Here is an 11,982-nt window from a genome sequence, read left to right on the forward strand (position 1 = left end):
CAACCCAACAATATAATACAATGCCTCACAGGGCTACAACAATCAATAACAACAATGGTCCCAGAAAGGGTTCGCCTACTAGGTGGGAATAAGTAGGTGCCCGTAAGGACTGAATTTGGGTCGTGACAATAGTAGGTCTGACCACCACTCTGTAGAACTTGCCTTTAAGTTTTTGTGGGACCTTTTTATCACACAAGACTCTAGAGGCAAGCCTCTATTTCATCGTCCCCTCACTAATACGATGTGTGACATCCTCATCAATCTCCTTATTTCCTTCGATAATATACCCAATATACTTGAAATTTTCTATCTTTTGAATCACCTGAGTATCAAGTCTCACGTCCACCCCATCCTTATGCGCTACTCCACTGAACCTGCACTCCAAGTATTTTGCCTTGGTCCTGCATAACCTGAACCCTTTAGATTCCAGGATCTGTCTCCAAACCTCCAGCTTAGCGTTAACTCCGTCACTAGTCTCATCAATCAAAACAATGTCATTTGCAAATAACATACAACAAGGCACCTCACCTTGAATATGTCGCGTCAAAACGTCTATCACTAGGGCAAATAAGAACGGACTAAAGGCTGACCCTTGGTGAGACTGCATCACAATTGGGAAATGCTCCAAGTCACCTCCGACTGTCCTCATCCTGGTCTTGGCTCCATCATGCGTGTCCTTGATCGCCCTAGTGTACGCCATAGGTATACCGCTGGCCTCCAAGCATCTCCATAGAACCTCCCTCGAGACTTTGTCGAATGCCTTTTCCAGATCGATGAACACCATATGTAAGTCCTTCTTCGTCACCATATACTGCTCCACCAATCTCCACACCAGTTAAATGGCTTCTGTAGTCAAGCATCACTGGTATGAATCCAAATTGGTTCTCTGAAATGTACACGCACCTTATCACCCTCATCTCCACCACTCTCTCCCACACTTTCATAATGTGGCTTAGCATTTTGATCCCCCTATAATTGTTACAATTTTGAATGCCTCCCTTGTTCTTGTACAAAGGAATCATAGTACTCCACCTCCATTTCTCAAGCATTTTTGTCGTCCTAAAAATAACATTAAACAACCAAGTTAGCCACTCCATACCTGCCCTGCCTGCATACTTCTAAAATTCCACCAGAATCTAATCAGGCCAGGTCTCCCTACCTCCGTGCATTCTACCAGTAGCCCTCTCGACCTCTCTAATTGAAAGACGCCTACAATACCCAAAATCGCGACGCCTCTCAGAGTGCTGCAGCTCTCCCAATACAATGACTTTGTCCCCTTCTTCGTTCAAGAGTCTATGGAAATATTCCTGCCATTTCCGTCTAATAAGTACCTCTTCCACCAAGATATTTTCTTTATCATCATTAATGCACATCACTTGGTCCAGGTCTCGAGCCTTTCTTTCTCTTACCATGGCTAGCCTGTACAACTTTCTATCCCCATCTTTGTCCTCTAGTTCTGCATACAAATGTTTGAAAGTCACATTCTTTGCTACCGTCACCGCTAATTTTGCCTCCTTCCTCACCATTTTATACCTTTCCCTATTCATCAACTTATCCTCCTCATCATTGCTCTCCACTAACATTGCATAAGCAGCCTTCTTTGCTTCCACTTTCCCTTGAACTTCCCTATTCCACCACCAATGCCCGCGATGTCCACCAAAGTTACCCCTCGAGACCCCTAGCACCTCTCTCGTTGCTTCCCTGATGAAACTAGCTAACCTATCCCACATGCTACTAGTATCACCACTACTCCCCCACTCCCCCATCTCCATCAACTTTTCTCCTATCTCCAGAGCTTGGCGGCCATCAACCACCCTATTTGATCCTTGGTCTATCACCCACCACCCTCTTCTTTTTTTTCTCGTAATCTCCAAATCCATCGCCAAGAGCTTATGCTTAGTTGTCATATTCTCACGCAGGATAACCTTGCAGTCTCTGCATAGACCTCTGTCACCCTTCCTAAGTAGTAAGTAATAAGTAGTTGATCTGCGTCTTAGCCAACGAACTATGGAAGGTCACCAAGTGTCCCTCCTTCTTCATAAACTCGAGTTAACTACTACTAACTCAAAATCCCTAATAAAATCCAAAAGCGAGGCACCTCCATCGTTTCTATCCCTAAAATAAAAACCTCCATGCACATCGCCATAGCCCCCTAAAGCTGCCCTGATGTGGCCATTGAAATCTCCTCCGACGTAATGCTTCTTAGCGAATGGAACACTTCTTACAACCGCATCCAAATCCTCCCAAAACGCATATTTTCTTCCTCGCCCAAGCTCGCTTCCAGTTCATATCCACTAATAATGTTCCAGGTAAGCCCTCCAACGACTAACTTAATCGCCATCATCCTGTCGTTGACCCTTTTAGCCTCCACCACCTGATCTCTGAGATCCTCGTCTACTAAAATACCTACTCCATTCCTAGGCCTCGAGCCTCTTGAGTACCACAACTTATAACCGTCCACATCTTTAGCCTTAGGTCCTACACATTTGGTCTCCTGGAGGAAGGCTATACTCTTCTTGAGAATCTTCACTAACTCTATGGACATCCCCGTCAATGTCCCTATGTTCTAAGACCTTACTCTCAGCCTAGAAACTGCTCTATCCCCCTTACCACCCCTGCCCCATCCCCTCCCTCTCGCCTCTGTCAACCACTGACATGACCCCACTCTATCATCATTCACTCGATCCACTAAAGCAAATGACAACTAAAGGCAAAAAAAACAATACTAAAAACAGGCAAGCAAATCCAACCTCGAACTAAGAAAAAAGCCAACTATAAGCAAGACTCTACAGATAAACAGGAAAATTAAATTCACTTCAAACTAAATCAATTAAAATAGACAATCAGAAATGCGATGACTATGAAACTATACCTATTGTTAGTACAAAGATTGAGTATAAAAGCTATACTACAAATCAGCCAGTAAACACTAATAAATTGAAATGAAACTAGTGAAACAAGAACGATAGAAAGCAAGAAATTTAGGTCGTGCAGCTAGAAAATAACAAAAATTAAGAAACGAGAAGAAACGACAAAACCTGGACTGATCACTGGTACCCTCAGCAGCTTGATGTCCTCGGATAACTGCCAATCACGCTGTCTACTGGTGAAGTTCCCAAAACCCTAGCCCCGGTGGGAGAAGAGAAGTGGAAAGAAGGGGGGAGGTGGGTAGCGTTCACCGGTGTGAAGATTTCTAGGGAAAAGGCAAACTGGAAATGGGCGAAATGGGAAGGGGACGAGCAAATATAAAGGGATATTACCTGGTGGTGAAAGAAGAGAGGGGAAATGAATAGAGAGATAAAGAAGAGAGAAGGAAAAGTGGTACTGTTACCAGGTGGTCACCGAAAAGCTGGTGGCCGGTGACCGAGAAATCGAACCTTACCGTTATTCACAAGTTAAAGAGAGAGAGAAATATGAACAAGATATTCATTATATATAAAATCTTAAATTCATACCCATTTACATAACTCCAAGAGAGGGGTCCCCAACCCTAACTTAAGATGTTTAGCTAGACATACATAAAGAAGAACAAGCTAATAAAGTAATTGTAGCAGTGAATGTTCATAATTAGTTTCGCAAAAAGTGAAGAGTCCTTAATTTGATGGTTAGAAGTCACCTTGATGATTAGGAACAAAACAAGAATAATAATGATGCAAAACTCTAGAGAATTTGGTTTCATAGTGCCACAAAAGTCATGAACAAAAATTGACCAAAATGCCCTCCAATCACACTCTGTGATCGCAAACAATACCGTAGACCAAATTTGAAGTCTGTATAATGGCCCTAGATAACACAACAATGGGAGTGTTAGGTTGTCATAATCTTCATCGTCGAAGGTAATTGCATCACTGTTAAGGAGCTCTCGTGTCCTCTTCTCGTGAGTAATTGAATCCTTCGTCTTTTAGGCTATTGTGTAAGCCACACCACTGGTTTCTATTCCTCTAATTATTAAGTAATCGTATGCTTTGGCGAGGAAGGTTTTGTGGTTCCTCTCCATTCTGGTTCCTATTGAAGTTTTGTTTGCCTTAGCTGCTGAAAAACTTAAGTGTCCGTCCTTAAGAAAATGTGCTACTTTGACTCATAAATGCTTACAATCCATGGTTAGATGCCCACAATTCCCGTTATACTCAAACCATAAGTTCATACTCCTCTTACTAGGTCAGTCCGAATATCTTTTGGCCACAGAGCCTCTTTGATATTTCTCACGGCCGTAACGATCTCGACAGTTCCAATACTGAAGTTGTATTTTGATAACTTTAGGTTACCCACATCCTTGTTGGGGGTCTTGAAGTTTCTACTATATACCTGCCTACTAGTCCCCAGTCACTTCTAGCTTAATCCATTTTCCTCTCAGTCCTCGGTCGTGATGGTACTAGTAACGTTCGAACCAGTTTCTTGGTTTCTCAGGCCGAAGTCCACAATGTTTTTGGGTCTATCCTAAAATTGACCGCTTTCTTTTACCAGCATCGAGGCTGTTTGGTGGTCCTCTATCCTCATCTTAGATATATACCGGTGATATATGTCATTCTATGTTTTAGTCATGAATTCTTGTAGGTTTTCTTTCAATTTCTACGAGGCATCCGGCTTTCCAGGTTAAGACCATCAGTAAATGTTGTTGTGGCACAGTCATTCAGTATCGTGGGTAGCATCATTCTCTCCTTTTGGAACCTGTCAACAAAACTATGAAGTAACATTGTGTTGCCTGTTTATTTTAAAGATATCCTCCTTAAGAGTCTCTACCTTTCGGTCCCCTCCGTGGGCATAATAGAAAACATGTGCAAGCATACAAAAGAGTCAGAGTTTTCAGGTAAATGAGAATACCAAGTGATGGCTCATTTTGTGAACGCTTCGCCAAACTTTTTTAGCAGAACGAATTCGATCTCTTTCAATGTTAGATCACTTCCATTTATACCGGTTGTACATGCCGTTACATATTCCTGTGGATCTGCAGTCCCCTCATATTTGGAATATCCTATATTTTGAACCTATTTAAGATAAGCATCAGGGCTGCACTCGGTTTTATACAAATAGTGAGTACTTCTTAGTGTCCGTTTCTTTGATGATTGGCAGAGTCCTAGGGATCTGATCCATTCAGGAATGAATCTCCTTAACATAATTCAAGAATTCTATCATGAACGGATCTACCTATCTTTATACTATGTTGGGTCTCGAACCCCTAACTCCTGCATTGCTTGGTAGATCCTCGATGCTAGAGTTAGTTTGCCCATTTCCAGGGGTTCCTTGAGCCACAACGACATTTGATGGCGCCGAAGATTCAGAATTGACGTTGTTAGTTTCAACTGTCACCACGTATTGTACTTGAGCCATCATCTAGTTATATCGGCCTGATAATTCCCATCATCGTTATCGGGGGTCTGGCCCTTCCATTATGACGGACCCAACTCCGATGTTAATGCGAGTCTGAGTGGGATCCTTGTTCCAAATTTTTTCCTTTGTCAAACATATTCCTATGAAGTAGGGCGGTTCTATCAAATCTGCTCCGTTTAAGGACAGCGAGCCTTCATTCCAGTTTGCACCATCATCCCCCTTATTAGCATTCAACATAGCGTTTCTTTCAACGTCAGACATGATATGATTTTTATTGCAAAACATATTAGAGCAAGTTAGCAAAGAGTTGGTAATAGGTCAAAAAAATACCACAATTGTCATAGCCCCACAGTGGGCGCTAAACGATTTACCCCCATAATTTAGGATAACAATTGGATTTACTATGGAGTTCAAGGACACACAAGCTAAAATGACCAAACAATAATATTCTTGATGCTAAATTGCTAGATTAGTATGATAAAGAGCGACACTGAAATAATGAACCAAGTAAATAATTTTTATTGATTTAACTTCGGGGCAGTTGTCGGGCAACGTTACCAAAAAGCAAGAGCTTCGTGAGCTTATAAAGAGCTTAAGAGCAACAATGTAGTGAAATTGGTAGCCGTTTGTGATGAAAAATAGATGGGATATAATTGAGGGAAAGCGATAAATTTATGATCTTAACCTAAGTAACGTCTCTGCACTATTCACGTCCGTCATGATGATCCTTATCTGCACGTTGTTGCATTTACGTACAGATCTATGGATTCGCCGAAGTGGATCCCGGATTCTGCAAAAGTGGTTGCAATCTAGACTTATCATGACCGCCACTGCCATATTCCTGATTGGGCAGCTCCTGATCTAGGTGGGCTCGTATTGCAGTTCTAGATCCTCGACGGATAAGATCAACCACACCGGAGGCTTTCGAGTGTTGGGATCGATGCAATCCTTGCTGAGCGTATTGCAGTTCTAGATCCTTGACGGATAAGATCAACCACACCGGAGGCGTTCGAGTGTTTGGATCGATGCAATCCTTGCTGAGTCACGTTCGTTCTATCTCTATTCTCACATGTGTCTTCGCCTAATTCTCCTAACTAATCAGTCCAGGTTTCCCCCATACAATTAGGGCATATTTATCATTTCAATATTTTTAATCCAGGTATTGTTAATACTTGTATATGTATTTTACGTTCTATCCGCAGAAAATACTAAGTAAATTCTCTAATATGTGCGGGTATATTATTTATAGGAAGGGAGCAAAATTGCAACCAAACATGTACAAGAAGAGTTAAGCTGAATTTAACGAGGAATATAATTCAACCAAACAAGGTGTTGCTTATGTGAAGTTTAATAAGGGTATAAACTCCCCCTTATATAGGCAACCAAACGACTCTTAAGGGAACAATGACTGTATGCCAAGTTGTCAAAGTATTAGTTCCGGTTATATGCATCGCACTCCTCGGCATGAGTAATTTAGAATGGATTAATCCATGTGGTTGGGATTCTATTAATTATTTCCTGATTGTGCTATGGTTTATTTTGATACTTATTCTGTTTATATAGTTTATCGGGTAATAAGAGCCCTTTTGACTTAGCTGATTTAACGTAGCTGATAAGCATTAAGTGCCGATAAACTTTTCTAAGTGTTGAAGCTGACTTGATAAATAAGCAGTTTTGCATTTGGAAAAAGGTGTTGAAACTTCACATGACTCTTTCAAAGTGTTGAATAAATACATACAACAATTATCATTTGAGAAAAATAAATAAGCTAGAAAATAAGATTATATTGATACAAATGCTTATACAGCAACTCGATTTATCAATCAAGCTATTATCTCATCTATCTTACACTCTCTATATTTGATATCAGCCTTGTTTGATCCTGCCTCATGGATTATGTCACAACATTCACATCTATCAATCTGAAAAAACATAGAAAAAAAGAAAGTTAGCAAAAGTATAGAGGTCGAAGTAGAGATTTTCGAAATTTTCAGACAACAGGTTTCGTTTTGGGGAGATAACGGCAGTCATCGATGTTTGTTGACTTTAAATATTTAGTCGCTTTAGAAGAGGGAGAATGCAGTTTGGGTTTTTCCTAAAGACAGAAATATTACACTTCAATTGTCCTTAATTACTAATAACACGTCCATTATGATATAATAGTCGAGTTTCAACATTAAGCTCATTCATAACGTTATTTACTTGAGTATCGATCTGTGAAGAAATTAAAGAAGGAAATTAGAAAAAAGGAACAACTTAAAGAAAAAGATACTTTTCTTTTTCCTCAACGTTATGTGCAAACCTTTGTATTATAGATTAGATAAAGAAATTAAACTACTCCAAAAGAAACTGAGACAATCCAAATACTCAGACAACTCTCTCGCATTATTTTAGAAGCGATAATTGACTTATGATTAAATTTTTTATAGGATCAAGAATTTACAACTTCGCCAATTTTTGTATCTCTACTATTTTATAGATACGTATCTTTGCAGAACTGTTTTCTAAGTTCTTTTTCCAATAAATATGATTGCAATCATGTGTGCTGAGTATAATTGGATTTAGCTTATATGTATGATACTGTAAAGAACTTTTATACTTTCGATGTGGTTTAAACAGTTGTAGTAGGCAATTTTGTCTAATTTCCACATTATTAATTACAGTTTTTATGTACTTAACCTGTAATTATCTTCCAAGTGACCTAGTTAGTGACTTTTTTGTCTTTTTTTTTTTTTTTGTATTGTCAGTATACATAAGTTAAACTCATAGGGAAACTTATGGGCGATTATGGAAGCAGAAAACATTACCTCAATGCGTTTTGTTGCTGATGAGTAAACTTGAATTTCAGATATATACTCTGCAGAATAATTTCCAGCTTCCAAACAAACTCCTATCCGTCTAGGCCATGCCCTAGTATACGTTGTAACAATTTCACCTCTTCGATTTTTCTCAACGGACTTGAAGAAAAATACATGAGGGGCTTCACATGGATGCCAAGAAGGACTTCTAACATCAAACATGTAATGTGGTGGCCTACGACTTCTTTGCCATGTTTTAAATGTTTCTATTGGATTTTGTAACCAACTTCTGGGCATAATTTTCTCATAAATATGAGCTGAGTAACCCCAAGAAACTGAAAATGTCCAATTTTTAGACCTGTGGTGGCATATGGTTTGTTGTAACATGCGTGATTGATCATATTTTGCAGCTTTTTGGATGTGGAAACCTGCTTGTGCACGATCCATAGAGGGAAATATTGGGTCAACCATGTCATAATGGTGAAGGGACGCTAATAGAGACTTTGGATGATATGCTAGAAAGCCAGATATGTCACCACGAAGATCAATCTGCAAATAAATATATTATTTAAGGGAAAACAGAAAAGTACACTCAAAGTAATTACTCTATTTGTTTCAATTTGTTTGGCTCGATTCAGTGTATGAGGATCAAACTAACTAAATGTTCGGTGTGAATTCGGACATAAAATCTTCGACTTTTTTGAAAATAAAATTTATATATTTAAAAATTACATAAAAAGTATTGTACTCCCGCCGTCCCAAAAAAATTGTTTTCCTTTCCTTCTTAGTCTGTCCTCAAAAGATTGACACCTTTTTTTTTTCAATTGATTAAAAAAATGAGATGATTTATAATCACACAAATATCTAAGGCTTGTTTTGGACCACACATTTCAAAAGTCTTCCTTTGAGTCTTAAACTTTGTGCCAAGTCAAACTAAGACAATCTTTTTGGAACGGATGGAGTAAGTCACAATAATTAATAATTCAAAATATTTGAAAAGTATTTGCAAAAATCATGATAAATATAATTGTTTGAATTTTCAAATAGCAACTAAGACAAGAAACAGAGAATAGTTGATAAGACTTTTCTCGTCCAATGCCCAATCATATGTTAATCAAAAAAGGATGCGCGTTACAGGAGATGAGCGGTACGGTGGATCAGTTCGAAAATTTTTATTGCGTGCAAATAAGGTCAAACATGTTCCATTTGTACATGAAAATTATATTATATTCTCTTTAACAGTAATTTCTCGTATGGTGACTTAAAATTAAATTTGCTTTAGGTTGCACATTCCAATCTCATGTCTGGCATTTTCTCATATGTTTTAAATCCTTTGGTTGAATTTGTTGTTCTGCCCCAACACTTAAGAGTGCAAAGGATAATTGCTCATTTCTTTGACCTTTTGATTCTTCTTTGTTTTGGGATGCTAAGTAATAAGTGACTTTACATAAACAAAAAGTTTAATTTTGTACAGTGATATAAAAAAAAATTACACGATTTGTTCAAATTAATCACCTGAAAAGTAGAACAATTAAATCAAGCATATACCTGATGAATACCCTGAAGAGGAGAAAGATTGACTCCAAGGTCAGCTACACAAAGCATTGTAGTTCTATCAGAAGATTGCAAATGAGCATATCGCTTTAAGCAAGACATTACAGTATTTGCAAATGTTTTAGCCAAAGGATAACTCAACATAATTCCAGCACCACCAAAAGCTTGATTAAATGAGTACCAATAATTCGACAATATAAATTCCGAATGTCCTCCAAAATAATAGTACTTGTTATGATCATATTGTGCAAGAATATCAACCATATTTTCCACGAAAAATATCGAATCATCATCCCCCATAATTACCCATCTTACTCCTTCATGTGCCTCCCTAACAACTTCCATAATCCCATGAACCATTCTCATAACTCTTGCATCAACATGATTGGTTTCCTTAAGAAGTTTTGAGACATCATCGGATATTCTATAAGGAGGTGAATTTAAGGACCATGGGAGAAGATCATCACCTTTAGGAGGAACATCTAGAAAAAGATGTCCTTTTGTAATATTTGGTCTCCACCATGATTCAACATAGGCTTTTCTATTGTGCCATGCTTTTTCATTACCTAAAAGTCCAAAAACAAGGTGACCAATATTGGTTGGTGAAATAATTGATGATGTACTTGTTTGAGAAGAAGGAGGAGGAGGAGGAGGAGGAGGAGGAGAAGGAGAAGGAGAAGAAGGAGAGCTTGTGAATTGTAAAGAAGAAAAAAGATCGGAAGCTGGAAACTGATGCTCAGAGTCATTGAAAAGGAAAATGGTGCAACCGTATAGGACTAAACCACAAATTAGCACTGTTTTGCAAATGCTAAAGACGATGGATTTGTTAAGTTTAGACATGCCTGAGATATTTGGGTAGAGAAAAATGAGAACTGCCCAATGAAAACAAGTGAATAAAGCACATTTTCACTTTTTACAAGGTTTTAAGCAACACGTAACCCTCCCCTCCCCCTCGCCCCTGCCCCCGCCCCCCTCCCCCAAGCCCCACATGATTCGTGACATTGGCTTTCCACTAATTCTCTGACTAAAATTTTGTTGTATTTTTCCAAAACATGTTTGGACTTTCGAAAGCCAAACATAGTGAGAAATCGGTAAATACTCACTTTTTGGATCGCTAATTAAAATTTAGATAAGATCACCAAAGCGGAGAAAATACAATAACAACAACAAGATATTCAGTGTAATTTCACAAAAGAATTTGGGGAAGCTATGCAGACCTTACTCCTATTTTGGGAGGTAGAGAGGTTGTTTCCGATAGGCCTTTGGCTCAAGGAAAAACATTTTAAAGCAGTTCGGAAAAAGAAATAACTGAAGTTAAAAAGTCATGGCAAAATATTAAAGATAGCATGACAAAGCATTTTGAAAAAAGGGACAGTAACTATAGCAAAATAATATGCTAATTGAAGTGCAAGAAACTATCGATAGTAACATAAATCAAAGAACAAGAAGCTACTAGAGTAATACTACGACTACTAGTAAGGAAGGATAGGTGAGATAACGCTCAACTTCCTACTAGCCTTCTACTATTATATGTGTCCTTCATAGCCTCCTAGCTAAAATCATGTCCTCGGACAACATAGTTGTTCTAACCACCACTCAGTAGAACTTACCTTTAAGTTTTGGTGGCACCTTCTTATCACACAAGACTCCGGATGTCAGCCTTCATTTCCTCCACCATGTACCAATACGATGTGTGACGTCATTATCAATCTTCCCACTACCTTGGATAATAGACTCAAGATATTTGAAACTTCCTCTCTTTTGGATGGCCTAAGTGTCAAGCTTCACTTCAACGGCATGAGGCTTTCATATCTTTGGAAGAGCACAACTTATCAAATCTGTTCTATTATCTATTCAAGTCTTCTGGGCACAGATATTTGTTCTTCCTAAGAAGAGCTCCACAAACTTCTCGAACTCCAGCATATTACGCTAGATCGATTCCACTTGTCAAATTTTAAACTCCAGGACCATGGAATTTATTAATGTTTTAGCTGGGAGTAATTTTGTCAAGATGTTATTTTTGCATTAAAAATAACTTTGATGGGAAATTCGCAGAATTGTCCTTCTTTTAGGGTGGTCTTTAAATTTTGCCCCTCAAATTCTTTGGTCTTTAAGTTTTGCCCTTCGCGTAAAACTCATGGGTTCCTGATTCGAACCCCCGCTCAGTCAAAAATTTTAAAAAAAAATTTGCAAGGAAAAGTTTGAATTTCGCTCTGCCCCCTCCGGCAGACTTTTAGTTATGCTTAACTAAAAGTCTGCCAGAGGGAGGCAAACTTTGCCTTGGGGCATATATTTTATTTTT

General features: G+C 38.7%; 3 protein-coding genes across 3 annotated transcripts; all 3 read right to left on the reverse strand.

Annotated features, from left to right (window-relative positions):
• Positions 1-214: 214 nt before the first annotated feature.
• Positions 215-649, reverse strand: LOC132062393 (uncharacterized). The gene has a single exon (XM_059454973.1). It carries the CDS (start codon positions 647-649, stop codon positions 215-217), a length of 435 nt encoding a protein of 144 aa, XP_059310956.1.
• Positions 650-1,136: 487 nt separating this feature from the next.
• On the reverse strand, positions 1,137-2,545 carry LOC132062394 (uncharacterized). The gene is made up of 2 exons (XM_059454974.1): positions 2,226-2,545; positions 1,137-1,959 (listed from the first exon to the last, which is right to left on the reverse strand). The coding sequence occupies exons 1-2, from the start codon at positions 2,543-2,545 to the stop codon at positions 1,137-1,139; spliced, it is 1,143 nt and encodes a 380-aa protein (XP_059310957.1).
• A 4,412-nt stretch (positions 2,546-6,957) lies between these two features.
• Positions 6,958-10,578, reverse strand: LOC132065774 (uncharacterized). Its single transcript, XM_059459304.1, has 3 exons — positions 9,675-10,578; positions 8,136-8,675; positions 6,958-7,250 (listed from the first exon to the last, which is right to left on the reverse strand). Exons 1-3 carry the CDS (start codon positions 10,518-10,520, stop codon positions 7,152-7,154), a joined length of 1,485 nt encoding a protein of 494 aa, XP_059315287.1. The 5' UTR covers positions 10,521-10,578; the 3' UTR covers positions 6,958-7,151.
• Between the last annotated feature and the right edge of the window lie 1,404 nt (positions 10,579-11,982).

The sequence above is a fragment of the Lycium ferocissimum genome, chromosome 7 (assembly GCF_029784015.1).
Source record: "Lycium ferocissimum isolate CSIRO_LF1 chromosome 7, AGI_CSIRO_Lferr_CH_V1, whole genome shotgun sequence".
NCBI classification, from domain to species: domain Eukaryota; kingdom Viridiplantae; phylum Streptophyta; class Magnoliopsida; order Solanales; family Solanaceae; genus Lycium; species Lycium ferocissimum.

What these genes read in the sequence shown, in the direction of transcription:
- LOC132065774 (XM_059459304.1), bottom strand. Translation starts at nt 10,520, where the DNA reads ATGTCTAAACTTAACAAATCCATCGTCTTTAGCATTTGCAAAACAGTG. An exon ending in CTCTTCAGGGTATTCATCAG is followed by an intron (nt 8,676 to 9,674) that starts GTATATGCTTGA and finishes ATTTATTTGCAG; the next exon opens with ATTGATCTTCGTGGTGACAT. An exon ending in CAGCAACAAAACGCATTGAG is followed by an intron (nt 7,251 to 8,135) that starts GTAATGTTTTCT and finishes ATGTTTTTTCAG; the next exon opens with ATTGATAGATGTGAATGTTG.
- LOC132062393 (XM_059454973.1), bottom strand. Translation starts at nt 649, where the DNA reads ATGAGGACAGTCGGAGGTGACTTGGAGCATTTCCCAATTGTGATGCAG.
- LOC132062394 (XM_059454974.1), bottom strand. Translation starts at nt 2,545, where the DNA reads ATGTCCATAGAGTTAGTGAAGATTCTCAAGAAGAGTATAGCCTTCCTC. An exon ending in GGGAGGATTTGGATGCGGTT is followed by an intron (nt 1,960 to 2,225) that starts GTAAGAAGTGTT and finishes CTTACTACTTAG; the next exon opens with GAAGGGTGACAGAGGTCTAT.